The sequence below is a fragment of the Amphiura filiformis genome, chromosome 14 (genome assembly GCF_039555335.1).
Source record: "Amphiura filiformis chromosome 14, Afil_fr2py, whole genome shotgun sequence".
Taxonomy (NCBI): domain Eukaryota; kingdom Metazoa; phylum Echinodermata; class Ophiuroidea; order Amphilepidida; family Amphiuridae; genus Amphiura; species Amphiura filiformis.
In genome coordinates this window covers 11,270,036-11,294,224 of record NC_092641.1, presented here as the reverse complement: position 1 = coordinate 11,294,224, position 24,189 = coordinate 11,270,036, and the positions used below count along the sequence as shown (strand labels likewise).

The 24,189-nt window shown below is 37.2% G+C and overlaps 1 protein-coding gene and 1 non-coding gene across 2 annotated transcripts; one reads left to right on the top strand and one right to left on the bottom strand.

Moving 5' to 3' along the window:
- Nucleotides 1–908: 908 nt before the first annotated feature.
- LOC140169692 (sodium-coupled monocarboxylate transporter 2-like) lies at nt 909–23,371 on the top strand. The gene is made up of 14 exons (XM_072192990.1): nt 909–1,452; nt 5,972–6,037; nt 6,641–6,692; nt 7,685–7,752; nt 8,272–8,426; nt 8,898–9,038; nt 12,028–12,157; nt 12,797–12,885; nt 13,506–13,615; nt 14,698–14,765; nt 15,390–15,476; nt 16,144–16,340; nt 19,001–19,113; nt 21,437–23,371. The coding sequence occupies exons 1-14, from the start codon at nt 1,105–1,107 to the stop codon at nt 21,658–21,660; spliced, it is 1,848 nt and encodes a 615-aa protein (XP_072049091.1). The 5' UTR covers nt 909–1,104; the 3' UTR covers nt 21,661–23,371.
- Nucleotides 20,986–21,059, bottom strand: Trnat-ggu (transfer RNA threonine (anticodon GGU)). Its single transcript has one exon. It is a non-coding gene; the product is annotated as a tRNA-Thr (tRNA).
- Nucleotides 23,372–24,189: the final 818 nt, after the last annotated feature.

The following is a 24,189-nucleotide window of genomic DNA, read 5'->3' as shown; positions in this document are numbered from 1 at the left end:
CAGTCCCTTAATTAAATATTTATACTATTGTGGCATAGAGGATAATGATTTATTATCGTACTGCATGACGGGAAGACAATAAATCTGTATAGGAATCACCGTCGCCATTCACACAGTGTCAACAAACTTGGCCTATATAGCCACAAAACTAAGTCGAACGCGATAAACGGGGAACGCATCTTCACATTAACTTTCACGGGTCAGGGGATCCAAAACATGCGCGTCTGCATTTTCTGGCACGGTTCTTTAACCCCAATAGGTGTATAGTGACCTTTGAGTGTGTTTGGTTCAATATATCTTTCTCCACAACTTGGGGTCGAATTTTGACTTTGAGCTACCAGTGTTGATTGGAGATTATTGAACTTTGCCATCGGAGATGATAGTTTTAGTTGTGTCGCGAGTACAGGCTGTATCAAAAAGATTGGTACCCAACAGTTTTGAAAGTAGCTGCTGGCAAAAATATCTCAAACTCACACTGTGATCACACCAACTTGTGCAGCGGTTGGATGGAAGAGCATTTGAGGGGCTAATCTATTAAGTTGCTTTGAAAGACTTCAGCCTCAGCAACAGACGGAGGAAGCTGGTGATAGTCGATGTATAAAAGAAAAACTTCTGGTAGATGATGGTGGTGGTCGAGTGATAGTTATTGAAAAATTATTTAAATGACCAGACCATAAATTTATAGTATGACTCTTTATGACATTAATCAACAAATTATGCGTATTCTATTTGTATTTTGATGTGGCAGTCATGTCCATGAGCTTCCATGTCATGATCACTGGAAACTGATGGGTATTGGGTACCAATCATTTTGATACAGCCTGTAGGTCTACTATCTGCAAATTCCTAAATATTACCCGGTCACGTACCGTGTACTTTCTCATCACATCATGCATGCATCACTGGTAGTCAGTTCCACCACCACGCGGTGTTGTCAGCTTTTGTGTGTGTAAAATTAGTTTCAAACATTCAATTCTACGATTTCTATTTAAGTAGGCCTATATTCACGACACCGGTGTCATTTAACAAAAAACTTCAACCAAGAATTCATGCCATCACTGGAGCACTGAAATTCTTAATTGTAGAGAATTCAAGTTGATTAACATGGTGGAGCAGCATAACAACACTTTTTCAGCGTGGGATTATGTAGTCTTCGCACTTTTCCTAACATTTTCAGCTGGTATTGGGCTTTACCATGCTGTATGCGGTGGACGTCAAAAAACCACCCATGAGTATCTGATCGCCAACAGAGGCATGAGTGCGATTCCCGTTGGAATGTCAATAGTAGCTACATTCATGTCGGCTATCACAGTTTTAGGGACACCTGCCGAATTTTACAACTTTGGTACGATGTTTTGGTGGTTCGGGTTAGCGTATGGTGTTGTAAGTCTACTAGTTGCGTATGTTTATATGCCAGTGTTTTACAAACTTGGGATAACTAGTGTCTACGAGGTATGTGGTGTCTTGTCAGTTTGTTTTCAATGTTAATTGTTATTCATTATACTTTTTTGATATTAATATTATTTTTGAATGGATGTTATATATTTTTAAAAAGCGTATCCAATTTTATTAATTGCTCCATGTTTATAGCCAACAAATGTATCTCTCTATTGCCCAGATAATAAAATGATTATTAAATAATTTCCCTAATTTTAATACAAGAAAAAAATACTAAGCTTTGGAGATATCGTGTATTAAGTTTTGTGTGCAAATTATAAGTAACAAGAAGAGTCCTTAAAAAGGAAAACGTTCCGCTATGGCCTACTGGTATTGAAAATAAATCAAAATCTGCTCTTTCTTGACTCATGGAAACGATTAACATTGATATAATTTAGCTGAACTACTTGCATTGGGGTGTAGAAACACGCAATAAAGCAGTTGTTAAAGTCATAATGTACGATCTTATAATATGAATTTGGTTAATTTTTTTCAAACCTGATTTTTTTTCATATTTGTAATGTTTACACATGTCACAACTTGCACCTAAATGGAATCAGCCAAATGTGTTGTGTTTGTAGGTAAACAGAGCAAAGTTCGACATAAAGTCATAATTCAAGATTATGACTTATGTCCGCCCATAGAACTGCATGTTAAACGGCCAAAATAACAAGCAGTGTTTCTTTCACGTTACTTCGTTATTTCAGCTCAAAATGGACAGAAACCATTCCCGATCATTATTACTAGTATTATTTCAGCATTTTGAGTATATAATAACAAATTTAAAATTTGAAGGAAATCGTACATTAAGCCTTTAAATGGCATGTTGTGGGACCGGTGCACTGGCGTAACAAACAAGTGGTAGCATCCATTAGTTGCTATGACAACGTACCTAGCCCAGTTCGGACAACGACCTTATGAACTTGAGGAGGTCTTTTAAGCTGAATGCATATCCAGTAGAGAGAACCAGAGGGAGAACTGTCTATGCTGAATGCTGGCTTAGAATTAGTAGAATTAAATTTGATATATTCTGTGGAAGATTTGAAATCTTGTGTGGAACTTTCAAGAATTATCTTATAGTGAACGGTGTTAATGAAACACTTTTGATACAAACTAAGTTTGTTCGTGAAAGTAAATACACATAAATCATTACCAGTTTATAAATTTAGCCTAATCTCTGCAAGGTAAAGTTACAAAATTTAAATGGTAAAAAATATTAGTTGGCTTTGGGTATGAGAGTATTGTATTTCTGTCATTACTTTGCTGTCACATTCCAAGATCCAATAACGTTAATACAGATTAAAGAGTCAATGAACTGAGAACTCGGCTATTGTGATGTAAAACAACAGAACCAATGAGATGCCTTGTTACGTACTAAACTGAGGTGATTGTCTCTGCTACATCTCCTGGCCTCCATGCACTTTCATGACTATTAAACCAATCAGCTATTTGACAACCTAGTGTACCAGAGGCAGCATTTTACCTCTTTAAAGTCTCTTTCTCATACATATAATTCACGCTTCAAGCAAGTTTTACAAACTGGATATGATGAGAACTGGTACTGGGTGTTTTGATCAATCTGAGCACATCGTTCCTACGGAACAAAAATATAATTTTCGGGCTTTATGAACCTTAATATACGTTTTTTAAATGTCATTTTGTATTAAAAGTATAAAGAGTTCACACAGTGTTATTTCAATGATGAATAAAATTGTTTTGCCTTGTTTTGCCCAGAGGCTGAGTTTTGGGTTGACTGCAAAAAGAACAGCGACCTTTGCATATCCGATCGGATTCATGCATGCTGACCCTCTGTTTTGCACGTATGCCAAACTATTCCACCAAATGACCCTTTTAAGATGTGCGAGCCCATTCCAGCCTCATAATAACGATTGATTATCTTCTTTGTCGATGTCTCCTACCAATATAAACATCTCAAAAAAGTAACTAACCCCCTTAAGGGATGGGGTATGAACGTTTGGACAGTATCTATTGTGGGACATTAGAGCACATCCGACATATCGAATTGCATTCTGAATACGAAGAATGTCCTTCTGATATCAAATAATTTTGATTTGTTGAAATTCGCAATGTAATACACATTTTATGGCAAATGACTAAAAATTGATATTTTTGATATTTAACAGTACTCGAAGTAAACTTGATAAATCTGATGATTTATACTTAAAGTGTATGTAGGTGGGATGAAAAGCCGACGATCAATTGAAAATTTTGACCGTTCGTATTAAAGATATGGATTTTGTTCCAAAAACACCAAAATAAATTAGATCTTTTGGGGGAAAAAATCCATATCTTCAATTTTCAAATGATCGTCGGCTTTTCCTCCCAGCTACATACACTTTAAGAATATATCATTAGATTTATACAATTTACTTCGAGGACTGTTATATATCAAAAATGTGAAAAATATCAAATTTTTATAATTTGTCATAAAATTTGTATCATGAATTTCCAAAAATGAAAATTATTTGATATCAGTAAGATATGTCTGATGTGCTCTCATGTCCCACAAAAAATACTGTCGAAACGCTCATTCCAGAAAAATAATGAACATTATTCACAAACGGGCTATTGTATTACAAAGCTGTAAAATGCATTGAAGCAGAATTTATTTCTGCGCATTTTGACACATCATTTGATACGATAGCCCAGAAAACAATAAAACATCGGTCAACTTAAGGGATCTAAAAGGAGCGTTTATTGTGTTTCGACAGTATTTTTTGTGGGACATCCGGACATGAGAGCACCTCAGACCTATCGAATTGCATTCTGAATACGAAGCATGTCTTTCTGATATCAAATAATTTTCATTTTTGAAAATCACAATATAATACAAATTTTATGACAAATTATAAAAATTGATATTTTTCAAATTTTTGATATATAACAGTCCTCGAAGTAAATTATATAAATCTAATGATATATTCTTAAAGTGTATGTAGCAGGGAGGAAATGCCGACGTCAATTGAAAATTTTGACCTTTCATATTGAAGATATGGATTTTTTCCCCAAAAGACCTAATTTTTTTTGGTGTTTTAGGAAAAAAATCCATATCTTCAATACGAAAGGTCAAAATTTTCAATTGATCGTCGGCTTTTCATCCCACCTACATACACATTAAGTATAAATCATCAGATTTATAAAGTTTACTTCAAGTACTGTTAAATATCAAAAATATGAATTTTTAATGATTTGCCATAAAATGTGTATTAAATTGCGAATTTCAAAAAATCAAAATTATTTGATATCAGAATGACTTTCTTCGTATTCAGAATGCAATTCGATATGTCTGATGTGCTCTAATGTCCCAAAATAAATACTGTCCAAACGTTCATACCCCAGCCCTTAATGTAGTAAGGTCCAGATTTGAAAGTTGCACTTACAACAATACAAAAAACACTCAGATATCATTACACAGATTTCCTTTCATTATACTGAATAAAAATCAATAGAATTTACCGAAACTTTCAAATCTTGGGTTATATTGATTTAAATGAGATGTCAAAATACGCAGAAATAAATCCGGCTTCCAACGCATTTTACAGATTTGTAATACAATCGCCCGTTTTTGAATAATGGCCATTATTTTTAAAAGGGTGTAAGTTACTTTTTGTTTAGATGTTTAGTTTGTATGTGATTAAACCTTAATTACATACAAAAATATGAAATACAGTGAAACATTTTAATACTATTCTGAACTTGCATTCTTGAACTTTTATTAAACTTTCGTGCTCTGTCACTTGGCATCGATTAATAATAAAATGTATACATAGGGTGTCCTGGTGGAAAAAAATAACCCAGTGAAACTATGTATGGTTATTCCTTCTGTATAAAGAGGGATGCTACAGAATTCATGCGTCATTCGAAGCACTTCATGAAAATAAAAATACAACGCACTGCATTATAATTCGTCACGGTTTTCCCAAAGTGACGAACATCAGATATGACCTTTACAGCGCGCCCCCTGTGTATTGTATGGACCATTGAAGGTGCCATTCTTTTCATTGTCTCTACCCGCGGTAAACAACTCGAGGAAAATTCTTCACATTTTGCACAGGGATTGTGTATCAGTAGTATTTGCTATTATTCATGCTTTTTTTGAGGGGATGCTAAATTGCAGATACAACAATCTAATCGTAATACGTTATTGAAGAGAATCATCAGAAATACAATATTTAGATTTTAAAGTGTTTCTTAGTAAATTCCCAATAAAAAACTCACGTTTTCCCAAACAGTTTCGGCAATCCAGTCTGTTGCATTTATCAATGGTGTATGCCAATCGATCCTTTGGTGGATGGTATGACATCATCAGAAGATGATGACGCCCTCTGAATCAATTGGTCATAAACGTGACTCAGTTGGTACGCCCCTCACCGCCGTTCATTAGGTTCTCTTTCATACTTGGCTGTGATTTTCTCCGAATCGTAATAAGGTTACAACGTTAACATTTAAGACTATTTTAAACTTATATTAATAATTAACTGATTTCAAAACGTGTTTTTAATTTTAATTCTAGTATCTGGAACTTCGTTTCAACAGAAAGGTTCGGCTAATGGGAATGATAACATTTCAGATTCAAATGGTAGGTTCCTCATAAACTTTTAATAATTATATCTTAAAAATAAGTGCAGAAAGATATTCTAATAATGCACACTTAAACCACGGTTAGACGATATATGAAATGATAACACATGTTACAGTTGTTTTATCGATGTGAGAATGTAAATATAACTGCAATAAGTTCATCAATGGACTGTTCCAGAAAATAAGCGCACATCCCCTATAGAGGAGTTTTCTTCAATAAAAGAAATGTCTGGATTTCCAAATTTGCATTCTAATCACGTCTGGAATTCCAGTTGCCATGCAACTGGAAAAAGCTTGGAAATGCAATGAAATGAATGAAAAATTACGGTAATGTCCAAAATGAAATCTCAAATTGAGGATTTCCGGTTTTAAACTGTATTATGCTAGATTATTTCGCATTGGGACACTGGGCAAAAATCGGGAAATCAGAACTCCTCTTGGGGTGTGCATCTATTTTTTGGCCCAATTGGATATCAAATTCTTTTCCAGACACATACATATCAAAATAAGCGATCATGATATTAACATGATATGACATTTTCACCTATAAACCGATGTTTTAGAATTTTAAAGGTTTTTATTCTATTAATTTATTCTGTAGATATTCTATATGGGTCTAGCCATTTATGCTCCTGCTCTCGCTCTAAATGAAGGTATGGAAGAAACATGGTCACAAACACCCCAACATAAACAAAAACATTAACCGACAAGCTCGCACGCACACACCCCACTCCACACACCTAGATCATGTAGACCATGAAGTTATTATACTTAGTTCTTTTGGTTGATAGAATGAGCAAATTGAAATCTTTATAAAACATTTAAAAAAAAACCTGTAGGGCATTCGAGCCGACAATATTCGTTGTTCTAGGACACTGCTGTTATCAATTGAGCCGAAGATGCATACTGGAGAAGAGCGGAAGCTCTACGGTATCAGGTTTTTATGTGCGTCAGTCGCTCTAAGTAAAGCTTACAATGTGTTCATCCTATCAACCCAGTGACATAAAGAAGAATAATTTCATCCCTTTGTATACAATTTTGTTTCCTTTCGCTAATCTATATAGATTTCAATCTTCCGCTATGCTCCAACTTGCTTCTCTAGCTCTATTGGTTTGAGCGTCTTCCCGGTAATGCGAAGGTTGTCGGTTCGAATCCGGTCAGATACACTGGTATTTTTCTCAATGTTTACGTATACTGGCTGCTCTGGGCAAAGCCTAACAGTTGTTCACATTACATACCGTATCATAGACATATTCACAAACACCAAGACCTAACTGTGGATACACCGCAAAGAATATTTTACTCAACATTGAGTAAAAAGGTCACAACTCAACAGTTGAGTAAAAAATTACGCAATATTGAGCTCATAAAGGTCACAACACAACAAATGAGAAAAAAAACAACTCAACATTGAGCTCATATTGAGTAATTTTTTACTCATTTGTTGAGTTGTGACCTATATGAGCTCAATGTTGAGTAATTTTTTACTCAACTGTTGAGTTGTGTCCTTTTTAGTCAATGTTGAGTAAAATATTTTTTGCATTGTACAAAGATTTTATGTTACTATGAAAAGTCATTGAAAGTTATGTTTGAATGTTTAATCATTGCTTTATCATACTTACGATTATTCTTTCTGTGTTTTCAGTGACTGGTTTTACATTGTGGGGGTCCGTGTGGGCGTGTGGTTTAGTGTGTACTTTCTACTGCACTATCGTAAGTATGTTGCTGAACCTGCCAGTTTGCACCCCAAAATTACAAAAAAGTTTTTGCGGCAATCCATTCTGCCCCATAATGCCTTCGAAAAGAAGAAGAAGAAGAAGAAGAAGAAGAAGAAGAAGAAGAAGAAGAAGAAGAAGAAGAAGAAGAAGAAGAAGAAGAAGAAGAAGAAGAAGAAGAAGAAGAAGAAGAAGAAGAAGAAGAAGAAGAAGAAGAAGAAGAAGAAGAAGAAGAAGAAGAAGAAGAAGAAGAAGAAGAAGAAGAAGAAGAAGAAGAAGAAGAAGAAGAAGAAGAAGAAGAAGAAGAAGAAGAAGAAGAAGAAGAAGAAGAAGAAGAAGAAGAAGAAGAAGAGGAGAGGAAGAGGAAGAAGAAGAAGAAGAAGGAGGAGGCGAAGAGGAAGAAGGAGAAGTAGAAGAAGGAGACGAAGAGAAGAAATATAAAGTAGAAAGAGGGGGAGATTGAGGAGAGGAAAAAGAACGGGATAACGTTTTTAGTATACCTTGTAAACATTTTCAGGGCGGATTGAAGGCCGTAATATGGACTGATGTTCTTCAGTTATCTGTGATGTGGCTCGGCTTTCTTACCCTCATCATTAAAGGTAGCATCGAAGTAGGAGGACTCTCAGAAGTATTCAGGATTGCCAACGAAAGAGGACGAATTGATTTTATACAGTAATGTTACTTTCTGGTTATTTTGATGATGATAATTATGTTTAATTTTGTTTCTTGCTTATTTCAATGATTCTAAACATGAAATGCAATTAGAGTAAATATATAAAGGTCATTGGGTCGATTCCACACCGGCTCACTTCATCCTTTAAAATATGTTATGATAGTTGAATCTTAGAAAAATGGTAATCGTCGTGGTCAAAACCTCTGCTTTATCATGGAAAATTCCGCATTTGAGCATTCTCTGGCCTCAACTATATGCAACCACAAAACCTACAGTACAGAACTACAGAAGTGCAATGCATATCTTGTCAGAAAGTCCTAAGACGTGTATATAGGCATATACGTATCCCGGATACGTATTTTGTGCGATGATATTAGTAAAATCGTAGCAACCAAATCAGACAAAATTGGTCGATAAGCTGACCTTATGAACTATATAGAATGTTTGTAACTTTTGTACTTAATTCACAGTTTCGAGTTCGACCCACGAATTCGGCATACATTTTGGACAATAAACATTGGCGGTGGCCTCTTATGGTTAGCAGCATTTGGAGTTAACCAGGCACAAGTGCAACGTTTCTTAAGCTGCAAGACACTTCGTCAGGCACAGGGGTAAGTAGAGAACCACACTGAAATCAAAATATTAGTTTAATATATTTTTTAGTTTTATATTATTTTAACGAGCGCTTCATATTAAAGAACACGTGGCGTACGTCACAAAGTAAGAACGCCGTTACCTGCTGTCACAGAACGTCTTGACTTCCCAAATTTTGAGATCAATCAAAAAAAGAATAAGACCTTCAGAAATATTCAAGAGTCATGCACAGAGATTAAAAAGCAGAATCACAGTAACAAGCCAAGTTAAGAGGGTTGCGGACCCCGAAATCAAGTGACGACGCTTTTCAATACGGAATAAAGTGTAAGCTTTATCATGTTTATGCAACATTATCTAAGAAGCACAACCGATGCCCCGTTGAAAAGCGTTCTCAAACGATTTCGCAGTATTCCAATAGAGGCCTTGCATGTGACGTATCATCCCGTAAATATGGCGGACTACTCAAATGCATTCAACAAAAGCATGATTGCAATCTACCGTGACAGTTCGTTTCACACACATAACCCTGCACAACATTTGACAACATTTGATTGAATGGACTGCACTCCGCCATAACTACGGTGAAGGACACCGGTTCAAATCCTTTGTTTGGAGCCAATCGATAAAATGATGCAGGGCCTCTATAGCACACAGGGATAGGGTCCGAGATTTTAGGATTCTGTAAACACAGACGCCATCCGAAAATTAACCACTCACCTACCTGATGATGAGAACAGGTTCCTCTGACAGTTTCAAAACTGATCTTTCTTTTCCAGTGTACTTCGGTTATATTTATAAATGCGCTTTTATAAATTCGCACGTGACCACCTCCGCGCTGCCATAACAGCTTGTAGATAGTAACTCTCGAAGTGACTTTCTATATAGCGAGTGGCCTTCCTATACATTTGAATGCAAATGCGGAACAACAGCAGCAAAACTTGTTGTCTATTTTGTTCAACTTTGTGATTATATTGTGAACGTTTCCGCGGGTTGAATAGTTTTTCCCGCAGTCAATTACTTTCAAAATTGTGGGATAGGCTTTTACGACGGGAATTCATAACAATTAGTGGGTTTTTAGCGGTTCTAAACAAGTCATGATGCAGTCATGGTCCATGGCAAAGGCGATTCGACCTTTGTGGCATTAAACCCAGTTAACAGGAAATTAATCCAGTAAATCAATTCAGTAAAGCAAATAAGCTCATGCATTCGATCACTAACGGCAACCAGCTTCGGTCGATTACCCCAGCTGCAGCGTGTGTAAACTCTAATTTGCATAGAGGCTGAACGTGAAATTATTGATTGGCTCCAAACAAAGGATTTGAACCGGTGCACGTAATCATGGCGCAGTGCAGTCCATTCAATCAAATGTTGTCATCAACCTATTTGATCGCAGTGCATTGTTATGAGACGAACTGTCGCGGTTGATTGCAATCAAACAAACGATGTCTTATGTATTACTTTGTTCCGTGATGAAAATCGTGATGTTTTATTTAATCACTCTCGAAAAATGTATTTCTTTTGTAAGCCTATTACTTTGTTTTGTGATGAAAATCGTGATGTTTTATTTCATCACGCTTTAAAACAAACGATTTCTCATGTATTACTTTGTTTCGTGATGACAATTTTGATGTTTTATTTCATCACTCACGAAAAATTGATTTTTTATGTATTACTTTGTTTCGGGATGAAAATCGTGATGTTTTATTTCATCATCACGCTCTAAAACAAACGATTTCTTATGCATTATATTTGTTTTGTGATGAAAATCGTGATGTTTTATTTCATTAAAACGGTAGGCCCTATGTTGTTTAGAAAAATGTAGAAAGTGATGATGATGATGATGTCGAAGATGATGATGATGATGATGATGATGATGATGATGATGATGATGATGATGATGTCTCCAAAAGTGTCCCGCTTTGTTTTTCTTGCCCTAAATCGTGCGTATTTATTAATAAGGCACTTCAATAATCAATAATCAGTCCCGTGACGGCCTCCACTAACTAGCTACTAACTTGGGTTTATGGGCGCTGATATTTCATGTTCACTGTCACTTATTTATCAGAAAAGTGCGACCCTTTGTCAATCACCTACAGTACCCAATTTCGGCATACTATATAAGAAACTCATCATGAAGGTTTGCCAGAGAATAATTAAAATGTAGCTTTTACCGTTTTTTTGTGGCATCCTTCAGAAGTGAGCAGTCCGATACCAATATTTTCGGTCAAATCTCCATTCAATTAACACGGGGAGTTGGCTAGCTATGCCTTGCCCTCACTCATATTTTACAAAAGTGCGACCATTTCTGAACATCTAACCTAGCTGTAATTTTAGGTCATGTTAGAGAAATATATTTGCTAGAAGTTTTGGAGAATAAATTAAATATTGGCTGGTTATTTTTCACACAGTGATGTTAACTAGTCAAGTGCCCATTCTTCCAACATACATCATTTGTAGGGGTCATGCGTCAATGGTGAGAGCACTGTGTATTGTGTATAGGAAAACGGACAGTAACTGCAGTATGTTCTAAACTTGTCCGACGGCGAACCCGCTAAAAACCCAGTAATTGTACTTTCAAAATGTTGTTTTTGATAACATATTACACATTCGGAATTGCAAAATGTGTAATAATGTTGCGATTCAAATAATAAATTTGATGATATTTACCTACCGAGTTCCTATGCTTTTCTGTATTGTGATCAATGCGTGAGGATTTGGCCATGCTTGCTGGTCGATGGTCTTGGTATGCCGTGCCCATGAGTCACATGTGTATTTATAAAAGCGCATTTATAAATATAACCGAAGTACACTGTTGACTGAACTTCAGGAACTGATCCACTGCTACAATATTCAAAATTTACAGAAATTTAATATTATAACACATACATGTTTTTTAAAACGCGCTGTGGAGACTGAAGAGGTATCTTTTTGCTAAATTATGTTGATACATTAATTTGATTTCTTTTTCGTTTACCCATACTCTACCAACCATGTACTTGTTCACAGAGCATGTTACTTTAATATATTTGGCATGAACATGGTATTACTCGGAGCAGCGTTAGCAGGACTTGTCATGTTCGCTCGATATCGTGACTGCGACCCGTTTACTGCAGGTTGGGTTGGAGCTACTGATCAGGTAATTGGTTAATTGTGAGTAGCACACGGGGGGGACACTCGAATATGAAAGTGACGTACCTGTGCCTACTGCCTATCGGAGTACAAAACTAGGGGGTCGTTCGGTGGCGATTTTGTCGAAAAACGGGGTCATTCAGTGGGGGTCAAAGAAAATGTGGGTCATTCAGTGGTGAAATGTTAAAAATTGGGCGTCATTGACCGTGAAAATGTAACTTTCTGGGCAAAAATGTGCAAAAATTAGCAATTTTGCTACCAAATGGCTACAAAATGTAAAATTTGTTTATGTGCGTGAAGCGCGCAAAAATTGGCAGATTTGGAGTAAAGCTGATGAAAAAGGGGGTCATTGGTGGCAGGTTTGAAAAAAAAAAGCGGTCATTGGGTGTAAGCTGATGAAAAAAGGGGTAATTGGGTGGCAGATTTGCCTCAAAAATGGAGGTCTATTGACAGGCACATGACGCGTACCAATATATGGGAGTGCCCCGGGGGTAGCAAACCATGATGTAAAAGTTAAATAAAAACGGAGGTTCATACAAACTGGCAAACGGACAGAGAGGAAGCATTGCATCTACACGTAAAATTGAGTTAAGGCTGCAAGACAATGAATTAATGCTATAATTTACGTATTATTTGTTTTAAACAGCTTATTCCTTATTTCTTGATGGATATTTTTGGAAACTACCCTGGCGTACCAGGATTGTTCGTAGCTGCTATTTTCAGTGCTGCTCTGAGGTAAATAAATGAGAGATTGTCCATGTGACGTGTCATGTCAAAAACAGATATTTTTGGCAGGTTATCAATTTTGAGGTTTTTTGCTCCAAAATGACGCTTTCTCCAATGAAATCGGACAGTTCTAAGCGAAGATATTGAGTTCGTAAGTTAGGGTATTATAAAAATGGAAATTGAGATGTCAGCCTTTGAAAATATTATTGACAATGTTGAGAGTAAGAATGACCATGAAAAATGCTTGAAAAAATACAAGATGCCAGTTATGTTCCGGTCTGAAACTAACATTATTAGCATCACAAGTTTACAAAAAACCCAAATTGTGAAAAAATCACCCATTTTTGGCTATTTCTCCATTTACGATCCTACCAAAAATGTCTGCTTTCGATATACCATGTCACATATATGTTGAGATTAAAGGTTTATAATACTAAATTATGATAAAGGATTTAATTATGTTGAGATCAAAGGTTTATAATACTAAATTATGATATCTACCACAACAGATGAACTTTCATCATAATAATTTTTGTTGTAGTCACATAATTTGTTGTAAAACACAGTAAACTTTGACCTATCGGTATTGCCCAAGTGACTCAGTTTATAATTTTTATTTTGCATTACAGTTCTGTGTCGTCAGGTTTAAATTCTCTAGCAACTACTGTAACGGAGGACGTGGTAAAGCCCTACTTCAATACGAATGACAGGACAAATACATGGATCTCAAAGGGACTTGGTAGGTTCACGACAGACAGGACTGGAGATCCATTACCAACTGTACATATCAAATTGGGTGCTTAATCAAAGTTGTTATGAATTGTGGTTGCTGTGAATAAAAAAATATATAATCTTATTCGCAACATCACCTCATTTTAAACACCAGATGACTGAAATATAATTCCGAATTGGCGATGAGACTATCCGTTCATACAGCAGCCAAAAGATTAAGGTACCAGTTATGTTCACCACTGTATATCCTGAACAAAGACAGATGTGTCATAATTAGAACCAGCAGCCAATAGCTGCATCTTTTAGCTCGAATTTAAGACCCCATTAGTTGAAATTGTTCAAGAAATAAAACCACGACGATTCAAATACACAAGGAAGATGCCAATTTAAAAGGTGCAGTTTGCTCCATTTGCAAGCCCTATTGATTTGTACACAAAGCTTTCGCGAACAAGACGAGGGTTGACAAACAGAAGGCCTTAACTCACTTTTGGCCATTTTGAGATTTTGGTACCAAAATAATCTGTAATACCCACAGATTCTTAAAATCATAAAGCCTTAACTCAATCAACTTCCTATTGCATCTATAGCACAATATATACTTGGTCACATTTCAATGCAAAATATGATTTTACTCATTTTTCCTCAAACTGTTTGTCAACCCTCGATTAGAGAACTAGCGCCGTGCTTCCATTGATTAGCACGTGAAAACCAGCGTCGTGCTTTCATTGATTGGAACACAAAAGTGCAACATTTGATTTCGTTTCTTCGTTAGGTTTTAGATCACCGTTTCTTTAATTCTCAACAAATAAGGTCTTAAATCAGAGCTAAAGAGTACAGGCATCGGCTGCTTGTTTTAATTTTAACATACTTAACTTTATGATATATTATGGGTGAATACAACTGGTACCTTAACTTTTTGGCTAACTGTATACCAGTACCAGAAACCTTGACGTTATTTTTGATGATGTAATGTGTGATATCACCCGGATCTGTCGGTTTTGATCCGGGGTTTTGACCTGCCGCTTTTTAACTTTTATGCACGAAACCGCAGCGAATTTTAATCCAAATTTCAACTTTTGTTTTTCACAGTTCTTGGTTATGGATTTCTATCCATCTTAATGGCGTACATTGCTTCTACAATGGGGGATGTGCTGATAGTAAGTAAAACAATTAAAGCCATATTATAACATTTTCAAACAAAATAGATTAGCATTTCTTTGCCATAAAATGTTAGCTTTTACTGTCAGATATATCCCCTTTATTTTTGAGCCGAACAACTACGGCAAAGCAAAGAAAATTGGAATTTACTACCAGCGCACATGTCGCCAATACGTATCACTCCTTCGGTCATGTTATGGTACGACCCTTTGTTGGGTATCTCACCGTCCCGCACGCCGTGTACGTACTGTGTGTTATGAACATCGTGTATGCGTTCGACTAATAATTCCATCGTAATAATAAAGCGCCGGTTCCGTCGTTTTATTCAAAATCTCAGATTTTGACAAAACTACAGCACCTGATTTTTGCAGGGTATATTGGTTTAATAAAATACAATTTAATCGTGTAAAAAAAAAAAGAATTTGAAAAATTTAGTGAGGGGGTCCTCCTCAGCAAATGTTATAATATGGCTTTAAGTTGATTTTTACCTCACGAAGAAAACTGGCCGATGAATACGGGAACGAAGGTATTTTTAACATTATTATGATCACATAGAGTGATCTCTTCTAGTTCGCTTAGCTTAAATCTGTTCATTAATCAATCATAATTCTCTATTCATTTAGATCGGATTGAGGCTGTTTGGTATGATCGGTGGTCCTCTTCTTGGGTTGTTCTCTTTGGCGCTATTTTTCCCATGGTGCAATTCGAAGGTAAGGTAACATTTTGGGTTAAAAAATTGAAATAACACTTGTCAGATTAGTCCAATTTGTTTTAGAATAAAAATGCATTTTGCGATTCCGATTGTGCATTGTCACGATTGCAGTCCGTTAAGTTTTCGCAGCTAGGAAATAATAGAATAATAATAATATATACCTAATATCCTTAGCACTAACCATACTACTAAACTATTATGTTATCAAGTTGATTCAAGAACAATTCAGTCATATTTATAAATATCTTGAACATGTGATTATTGTTTTGCATTAGTATGGAAAATCCATGTGGCTATAATAAGGTGAGTGTGAGAGAATGAGTTTTCTTAGAATGGTACGTATATGTGCCTTCACAGAAAGGTACCTGCAAGCCAGTCAGTTTACAGCAATATCCAGCGATAGCGAAGGAGATTTGGAGTACAACAAAGTGCTCTTCTCTTCCCAAAAGGGGAATATATTCTTCTTTTGACTTGCTGAAGTCTGGTTTATGAAACAACACATCTGTCAATGTAAATGGGAACAGGTAAAGCATACCGTTTTAGTTGCGGACAAGCGGAACGATTGGGATCACGAACCATGCTGATTCCAAATATGGTCATGGAAATGTACAATTCTGACATTTTTGAAATGTGAAATTTTTGCTTGTGTGTATTTGACTTTACAGGGTGCCGCTCTTGGTTTGATGGCTGGCCTAGCAATCTCATTTTGGGTCGGTGTCGGTTCAATATTCAATCCAGCACCGAGTGCTAAACTTCCCGTTTCCATCTCAAATTGCACATTTCTTGATTCTAACCTCACTACACCTCTATCATATACGTCCACGCCTCAGGATATGACGTCACCGTGGACTCCAGAACCACCGTGAGTATTGGGTGTGTTAGTGTCACTGATTTAAATAAATATTCAGTAGCAAATAAAGCTTCTGCACCAACAACAAACAGTCAAACTGACCAGTCCGGTCCGACTGCCTGCTCAGGAAACAATGCTCTATTTCAAATAGAACATCCTTTAACCCTAACCCCCAAAGGGCTTTTCGGCGACGGGAAGGGAAAGAAGGAAAGAATAAAGAGAGAAAAGAAGGAAATAAGTTGTTTGCTCTGGGTGGGATTCGAACCCGAGACCCCTCGCATGCCAAGCACTCGGTCGGCGACACTTTGCCACGGGTCTTGGGCTTCGCTGGCCAGCGAAACCGTGCCTATATATAGGGCGATTGCGTCATCACACCACGTGGGATGCATGCACGAACAGCGCATATATCAAGTAGTATTTTGTAGTATTCAGGCGGGTTAGGGTTAATCATGGAAGAAAGAGATAAGAAGGAACCACAACGAACGCATTCACTTTGTACACTCCCTTTACCGACATCTAATTCACATTGTTATTCATGAGGATTTACTTTGATCAATACCCCGCGTTAAATAGGTGATTGGTATTGTATTCCATGTATTTGCATGTCTTCTGGAGCGTGTTTGAAGGATGATTTGAACTAATGACCTTCCGTTCAAGCACCCTATAGGATTTTCTCTGGTGACGTGATCATCGGTCATTGATGGCCTACATCTTTTTCTTCCATTTTGCCCAATTTTCCCGAACATTGATGACTTTTTTCTCAGAGTTGGCAGTCTTTGGCACTGAAACGAGTTAGCTAGTTACGACTATACACATATAAACTATTAAATTAAACAGGTTTCATGTACCGGACTCCACCGGAACATTGTGCATTATTTAAGAACATTTTACATCTATTTTTCATCGAAAAAGTCACCAAAATCTTACCTTATTTGCTAGAGATGAAACTCAGCGAAAAAACGGCCGATTTTGATGACCTTTTCGATGTTTTATAGGACATTTTCTACACAACACGATCAAGAAAACAGTTTGACTGTAGATCCCAAAACAAAGCTACTATACATGTTCAGTGCATCAGTGAAATTCCATAATCTTACTTCTGGGTAGCGTTTGTTTGTTCGTGGATGAGTTTGTTATAAATTTTTCCAGTAATGATTTCGCCAAGCATCGATCGCGGTAAATGGATCATACATGAAAGGAAGTACCATTGATAGCTTTTCTTTTCATGCGTCAATAGATAAGCGGATTAAAACTTGGCCGATCGAAGTCGTTGTGGTTCCTTCTCATCTCTTTCTTCCATGGGTTAATAGATCGTTATTTCTTGGTTAAGAGTAAATGAGTAGGTAAAATATATAAAATTATAATTTTTAGTTAAAATAAAGGTCAGAAATTATTTTGTTATTTAAATTTTTTTCGCCCGGTGAAAAAGTGTCAACTTACATGTAACTCAAGTGTGTAAAAATACAATTCCCATAGATCTTTTATAAAATCACTATGAGCAATTTAGGGCTTAGTCTGCCAAATTCGGCAGTGTTTCCTGGGCAGGCAGTCGGACCGGACTGCTGACTGAATACATGACTTGTATTTGCCGGTCAGCGTCAGTGGATGTACATCAAATTTGATGTGAAGGAAGGTCCATCATGCAAATAAACACAGAATCTTCTCGATTGTGCTCATTTTAAGAAAATTAAACTTGCCAATTGTTTTTGTTGCTAAATTACCTTCATATGGTAAAAGCATGTTGTAAATACAATTGAATGAAGGTACTTTCTTTTACCAAAGTGTGTATCATGACAACAGATAATAACATTGTATCTCTTTGTGACTGAAGTACATCAGTAGGACGTATGTCATGTCGGATGTAATAAGTAGGTCATGGCTATTCCCCAGTTGGTGCGTAACTCATGACCAATTTAACTTTATGGAACCGTATATTGGGACGTAGAAGAGGCGTACTATATACGTCGCTCTGGTAAAAGCTGGTAAATTCCTACCCGTTATTCTGCAGTGCGATATATTCCGAAGGGACGTTATTCTGAATTTAGCAAATGGACGTTATTCTGAATTAAGCAAAACTCTAAGCATAACCATAACTCGTACCCTAACCTGCACTTAACCCACCTTTCACCTTTGTTTCCAATGGACATTTTAATGTGAAATTTCATTGTACAATGAATACATTAAAAAAATTCCACATAGCCCCCGCATGAAAAGTATTTAATTATCTTTGTAATCACTCTAAAAGCATTTTGTGTGAATTTTACATCCGAACTAGGTGCTATTAAATTTTTATGAGCCTTTTTATTTTACATGTAAAGTCTATGGGGGTGACGATTAGAAATAGAATATTGAAAACCCCTCATTTTGGGCCATTTTAGACACTCAAATGCCCATTAAAAAAGAATAGCACTTAGTTCGGATGTAAAATTCACACACAATGCTACCTGAATGAGTACAAACATAATTAAATACATTTCATTTGGGGGCTATAAAAAAAACAAAAAAATGTCCTATACCTTAATGGTTATGGTTCAAAGGTGCTTTTCGGAATAACGCCCTTTGGAATAACGCCGTTCTTCTCAATTTGGAGTAACGCCCATTCGGAATAGCTCTTACCGGACCGGATAACCATGCATCAAATAACCTCTGGCACACTTTCTCCCATTACACAGTGAGGAACGGACTGGCTTACAAGTATGGTGGTATGGTATGAGTTATTTACTGTATAGCGCAGTCTCTGTAACAGCTGTATTGATTGTTGGAATTATTACAAGTTTCATTACAGGTAATTATAATAGATCGTATTGCTCATACTGACGAACCATGATAGATAACTATAAACCGTCTGTTTGTATGATACTGACTGTAGAGGGCAGTGTTATAATACACGCGCAAAGTCTCTTTTGTACACGTTCGCGCTATTTGCGCTATTTTTGAGTTTGTATTCGCCAGTTTGCTGAAATCATTGTAATGCTTATCCAAATGGGTATGTTTGTGGTGGGGGTGTTTGCGTGTATGTTACTTATACTTCCGAGGAACGTTGTCCACTTTGTCCATTTGCACAAGCGCGCGCATAGCAACCAGCTCAATGCAGGGGCATGCGAGCACTGGTTTTACAAGACTTTTTCCCTAGTGTGACGTCAGTCCGACCAAGATAAAAAAATAACTCACCGATCTCACGAACCCCCCTGCTTACCGAGGACCTAGACACGCGTCATCACAACGTACTTCCTCGAAAAACGTCGCAAAATGCAGGCGGTAGAACATGCGTGGCATGACGTACCCACAAGGTTGAAAGCCCGTTCAAAATAGATGGTATAGCGCGGGCTCCCATTGAATACGTACATTGTCGTGCCACCAAACCTGCGCCTGACCGTTGACGTCTGAAATCATATCAATAAATCATGTTTATTATTAATATTGCATGTTTCACTTGTTTCAAGTGTGACGTCATCAAATAAATTAAAACAATCGAAGCGTTAACCGTGGATATTACCGACTTTTTGAGAACATGACATGACACACCGGGGACATTCGGACTTGTTAAAATTTCGTAATTTTCAGGTCCTTGGCCATAATAAGCAACGCAATGGGTTTTTTGGTGTGTATGGGCCTGGGAGAGATGTACAGTAAGCCATAAAATTGAGGTACCAGTTCTGTTCACCTCCTGTATATCCTAAACAAAGACAGATATGTCATAATTTGAACCAGCAGCCAATGGCTGCATCTTTTAACTCGAATTTAAGACCTCATTCGTTGAAATTGTTCAAGAAATAAAGACACGGCGATCCCAAAACCCAAGGAAGATACCAATTTCAAAGTTGCAGTTTGCTGCATTAAATGCCCTATTGATTTGTTCGTGAACAAGAGAACTAGCGCTGCGCTTCCATTGATTAGCACGTTAAAACTAGCGTCGTGCTTTCATTGATTAGAACACGAAAGTGCAACTTTTGATTTCGTTTCTTCAATAGATTTTAGATCACGCGTTTCTTTAATTCTCAACCAATTTCAACAAATAGTTCCTGTACAGGTAATGGCTGCTTGTTTTAATTTTGACATATTTGTCTTTATTTAGGATATACAGTGGTGAACATAACTGGTACCTTAATTCTTTGACTTACTGTATTTGAATGTTTAGCCATTATGACGCCGATTCGTAATTCTCTGGCAGTAATTTGGATTCCAGTTTCTAAACAGTCCAGTTCTTTGAGACCACTACAAAATTTCATAAATTTAAGAACTTCCTGTCCAATATCTAAACTCGTTCGGACTGGATTTGTTGAATTTAGATCCAAATGCTATGCTTAGTTACCATTTTAAAGCCTCCTTTTTTATTTCAAATAATTTCCGCAAGACCGTCTGTCTGTTCAACTCAAATGCTAAAGCATTTGCTCCAAATAAGTTCTTAAAGACCATAATTCGGTGGTACTTACTTAAGGGTAGACGAGGTATTGTTGGTCGAAGCAACCTAAAAATCGATTTTTATTATCTAGATCAATATATTATTGAAAATTAACACCTTGATGTTTTGCAAAAGTTAGTTTTGCAAATCGTATACTTTGCAAACTTGCTTAATTTATTGTTGTTAATGAGTTATGAGCAAGGTTTTTAAGTCAAGTCAACACATACATAAATGACAGCCAGTGAAAAAATTTCACTGACTATCCAGGATTTGAACCTGGGACCTTCGGATCACCGGACCGATGCTCTACCAACTGAGCTAATAAGTCAGATGGAGAAGAGCAGTGATGTTATTATCTATAGGCCTTCAGTTCAATGAGTTATGTACGTTTTACAAAAGTGTTGTTGTTTCAGCCCTCTTTACAACGTAACTCAAGAACCGCAGCACCTATAAAAGTATATCTGTGATATTTTAATTCTTCTACACGCTCGCTATGAATTGAGCAATGCAGTTTTTGCCAAAGCTCACTACCATTCGTAAGATGCTGTTAACTACCAAATCACAACAGTTTAAAATAATTAATAACCTTAATGAAGTCGAATGCCTTGAGATCTATGATTACGGTTTCTTGATTGCTATCATCAAAAAAAATCTCCGTTTCTTACTTAAAAGTTGAATTTAATTGTCCAACTTTTTCTATCTACAGGTGCGCAGAAACCAGAAGAGTTAGACCCAGAATTGATTTCTCCAGTTTGTGATATATTCCTGTGTTGTCTACCTAAGAAATGGAGACACGTTTTATGGTGTGGAGTGCGACATCGACACTATGATGAGCCCACTACTGCGTTTGGGGATTTGGGAGCAGAAGACAATGCATATTATGATGGCAAGAAAAGGACAAATACAAAAAATCATGATACCAAATTGTAACATCAGCTCAGATCCAGACAGCATTAAAGCATATGATTCGTGTGGGTGTTTCAGACCCGACTTCATCATCAGTTTTTGTTTCCCTTTGACGCTGCCAACGCTCGGCGAATATAGTGTTCGAAGTTTTATGTGCGTATGCCGCATAATTTTCCGCTGTGGCAAAAATGAACCATACTTGTAAGACAAAACGTCGTGAAGAAGAACAAATTTTTTATCACCGCAAACTTTGGAACGGAAAATCCCGCGGAAAATAGCAGCAGAAAAGCAAAAATCGTAGCAGTGAGAAGCAGAAATTAGAAAAAAAATGCACGCAAAAAAAGAGCAGACTCTATAACTTTAATATTAGTTTTGCGTGCAGGCCATAGGCTTCAACATAAAACTTTTAAGTTTTAAAAAAGTCTTAGTTTAGGCTCGTAGTATACGATTTCGGTCATATTTTAATTTTGTAAATTCTACAGGGTGGGACATACAAGGAGGGCGGCTTATGGGGCGACACATACAAGGAGAGCGGTGGCTTGTGGAACAAAACGCGTGTCAGTCACCCATAAAGGGCGGCACATGGTAAACTTGTAACTAAGAGAAAAGATGGAGTGGAAAAGTAAAACAAGCCTAAAATGCCTACAGGGTGACCTATCAGAAGGAGGGCGGGTTGTGACGGGCGGCACATACAAGGAAGGCGGTTTGTAACCAGGACAAAAGAAGAGAGAGGGAGGAGAGAAAAACACTTGTTGGTCATATCTAGGGCGGCACATCGTGACTTGTAACCAGTAGATCACACTTTTTTTGACTATATGGGCCTGCACTACAAGGAGGGTGGCTTCTGGGGCAGCACACAGAAGTATAGGAGATTTGGGGGCAGCACATACAAGGAAGGCGGCTAAGTAAAATGGATAGAAAAACGCTTGTCAGCCACATTTATAGGGCCGCACATGTTAGCTTGTAAGCAAGAGAAAGAGGGCGTCGGAAAGGCACAACAGGCGTTATAAATATAGGTGAAGGAGAGCGGCTTGTGAGGCGGCACATACAAGGAGGGCGACTTATAACCAGGACAAAAGAAGAGGGAGGGAGGAGAGAAAAACGCTTGTCAGTCACATATAAATGGCGGCACGTCGTGATTCTTAACCAGGAGAAAAAGGGAGTGAAAATGATATACTTGTGGGCGGCACTACATAAAAGTAAGGTGGCTTATGGGACGGCACATAAGGCTTATAACCAGGAATAAAGCAGACATGGTAGATGAAGGAGAGAAAACCGCAACAGCGGCGTAACGACGGGGACAGAGGGGGCACGTGCCTTGGGCGCCGCCCTTGGGGGGACGCCGAATTGACCAATTCAACATCGATGCTGCGCCCTTCCTAGAGATGAAAGCCAAAATTTTCGTTTGAAATTGAAAGATCAATTTACGATATTCAACTTCATTATAACCAAATTAATCAGTGATAGGTCCTATTTGTGCAAATCTTCGCGCGCTCCGCGAGCACTTGTTTCAAAAATTATTAAGATTATTATTATTTGATTATTTTTGTATGTGCATTTGTTGTCATATATTGTACCAATCATATTTTGTTTTCAATTAAAGACTTAGATTTTGTTAGCTTAATTAAACAGTGTATTTGTGTTGTGCATTCGTGTGAGTTCGGGTAAAAGGTGATTTTGGCTTTGAGTCCAGTACGACTCGTAACAGTATAGGTAACAGCACCCTCTCATCTACTCTCTAAATGTAAAAGAGTGATTCACTTATAAAACCACTCAAAAATGAGTGAAATGTGTTTTTTAAACTTTAAAACCACTCAAAACAGAATGAAAACCACTCTAAAAGAGTGAATTTCAACTTGTTCAAGGAGTTAAATGAAGGACAACACATTTTTAGAGTTGTCCTTCATTGAAAGAGTTAAAATTCACTCTTAAAGTGGTTTTCACTCTTTTGAGTGGTTTTAAAGTTAAAAACGCATTTCACTCCTTTTTGAGTGGTCTTATAAGTGAATCACTCTTTTCGGGAGTGAGATTTTCACTCTTTTACATTTAGAGAGATATACTTTACAAGTTGTACATGGATTTGGAAAGTATCGACATACTGGGCGACAACAGTCTCTCAACCGTATACACTAATCCGACGAGCCAAGTGATGGTCAGAATTCATTCCGCCATTACTGGGGGCCATCCGCACCAAACTGGTGTTTTAACTGCCCAATTCGGTGGAAAAGCGCAGCTTCAAAATCATTGTATTGCATTGTAAACTTTCAGCATCCTTTTGTCACACGGGTGATGGAGCTCAGTTTAAAATTCCCGCAAAGTCTGCATCATTTCACATTTGAGGTGGGATGGGTCACTTCAATGGCTGCCATTGAGGTGTAGGAATGCGTGGAATCGGATCAGAAGTGGCCAATTATGTTCTAAGGGTCTTTTTATCTTTTCCGTTTCCGTAAGTCTTTTGTTCAGATACGAAAACGCAAGGGATTCAGTAAGTTACTGTAATCTGATTTCATTGTTAACTCTGAAGTACCAATCAGCTTATTTCAATAGAGGTGA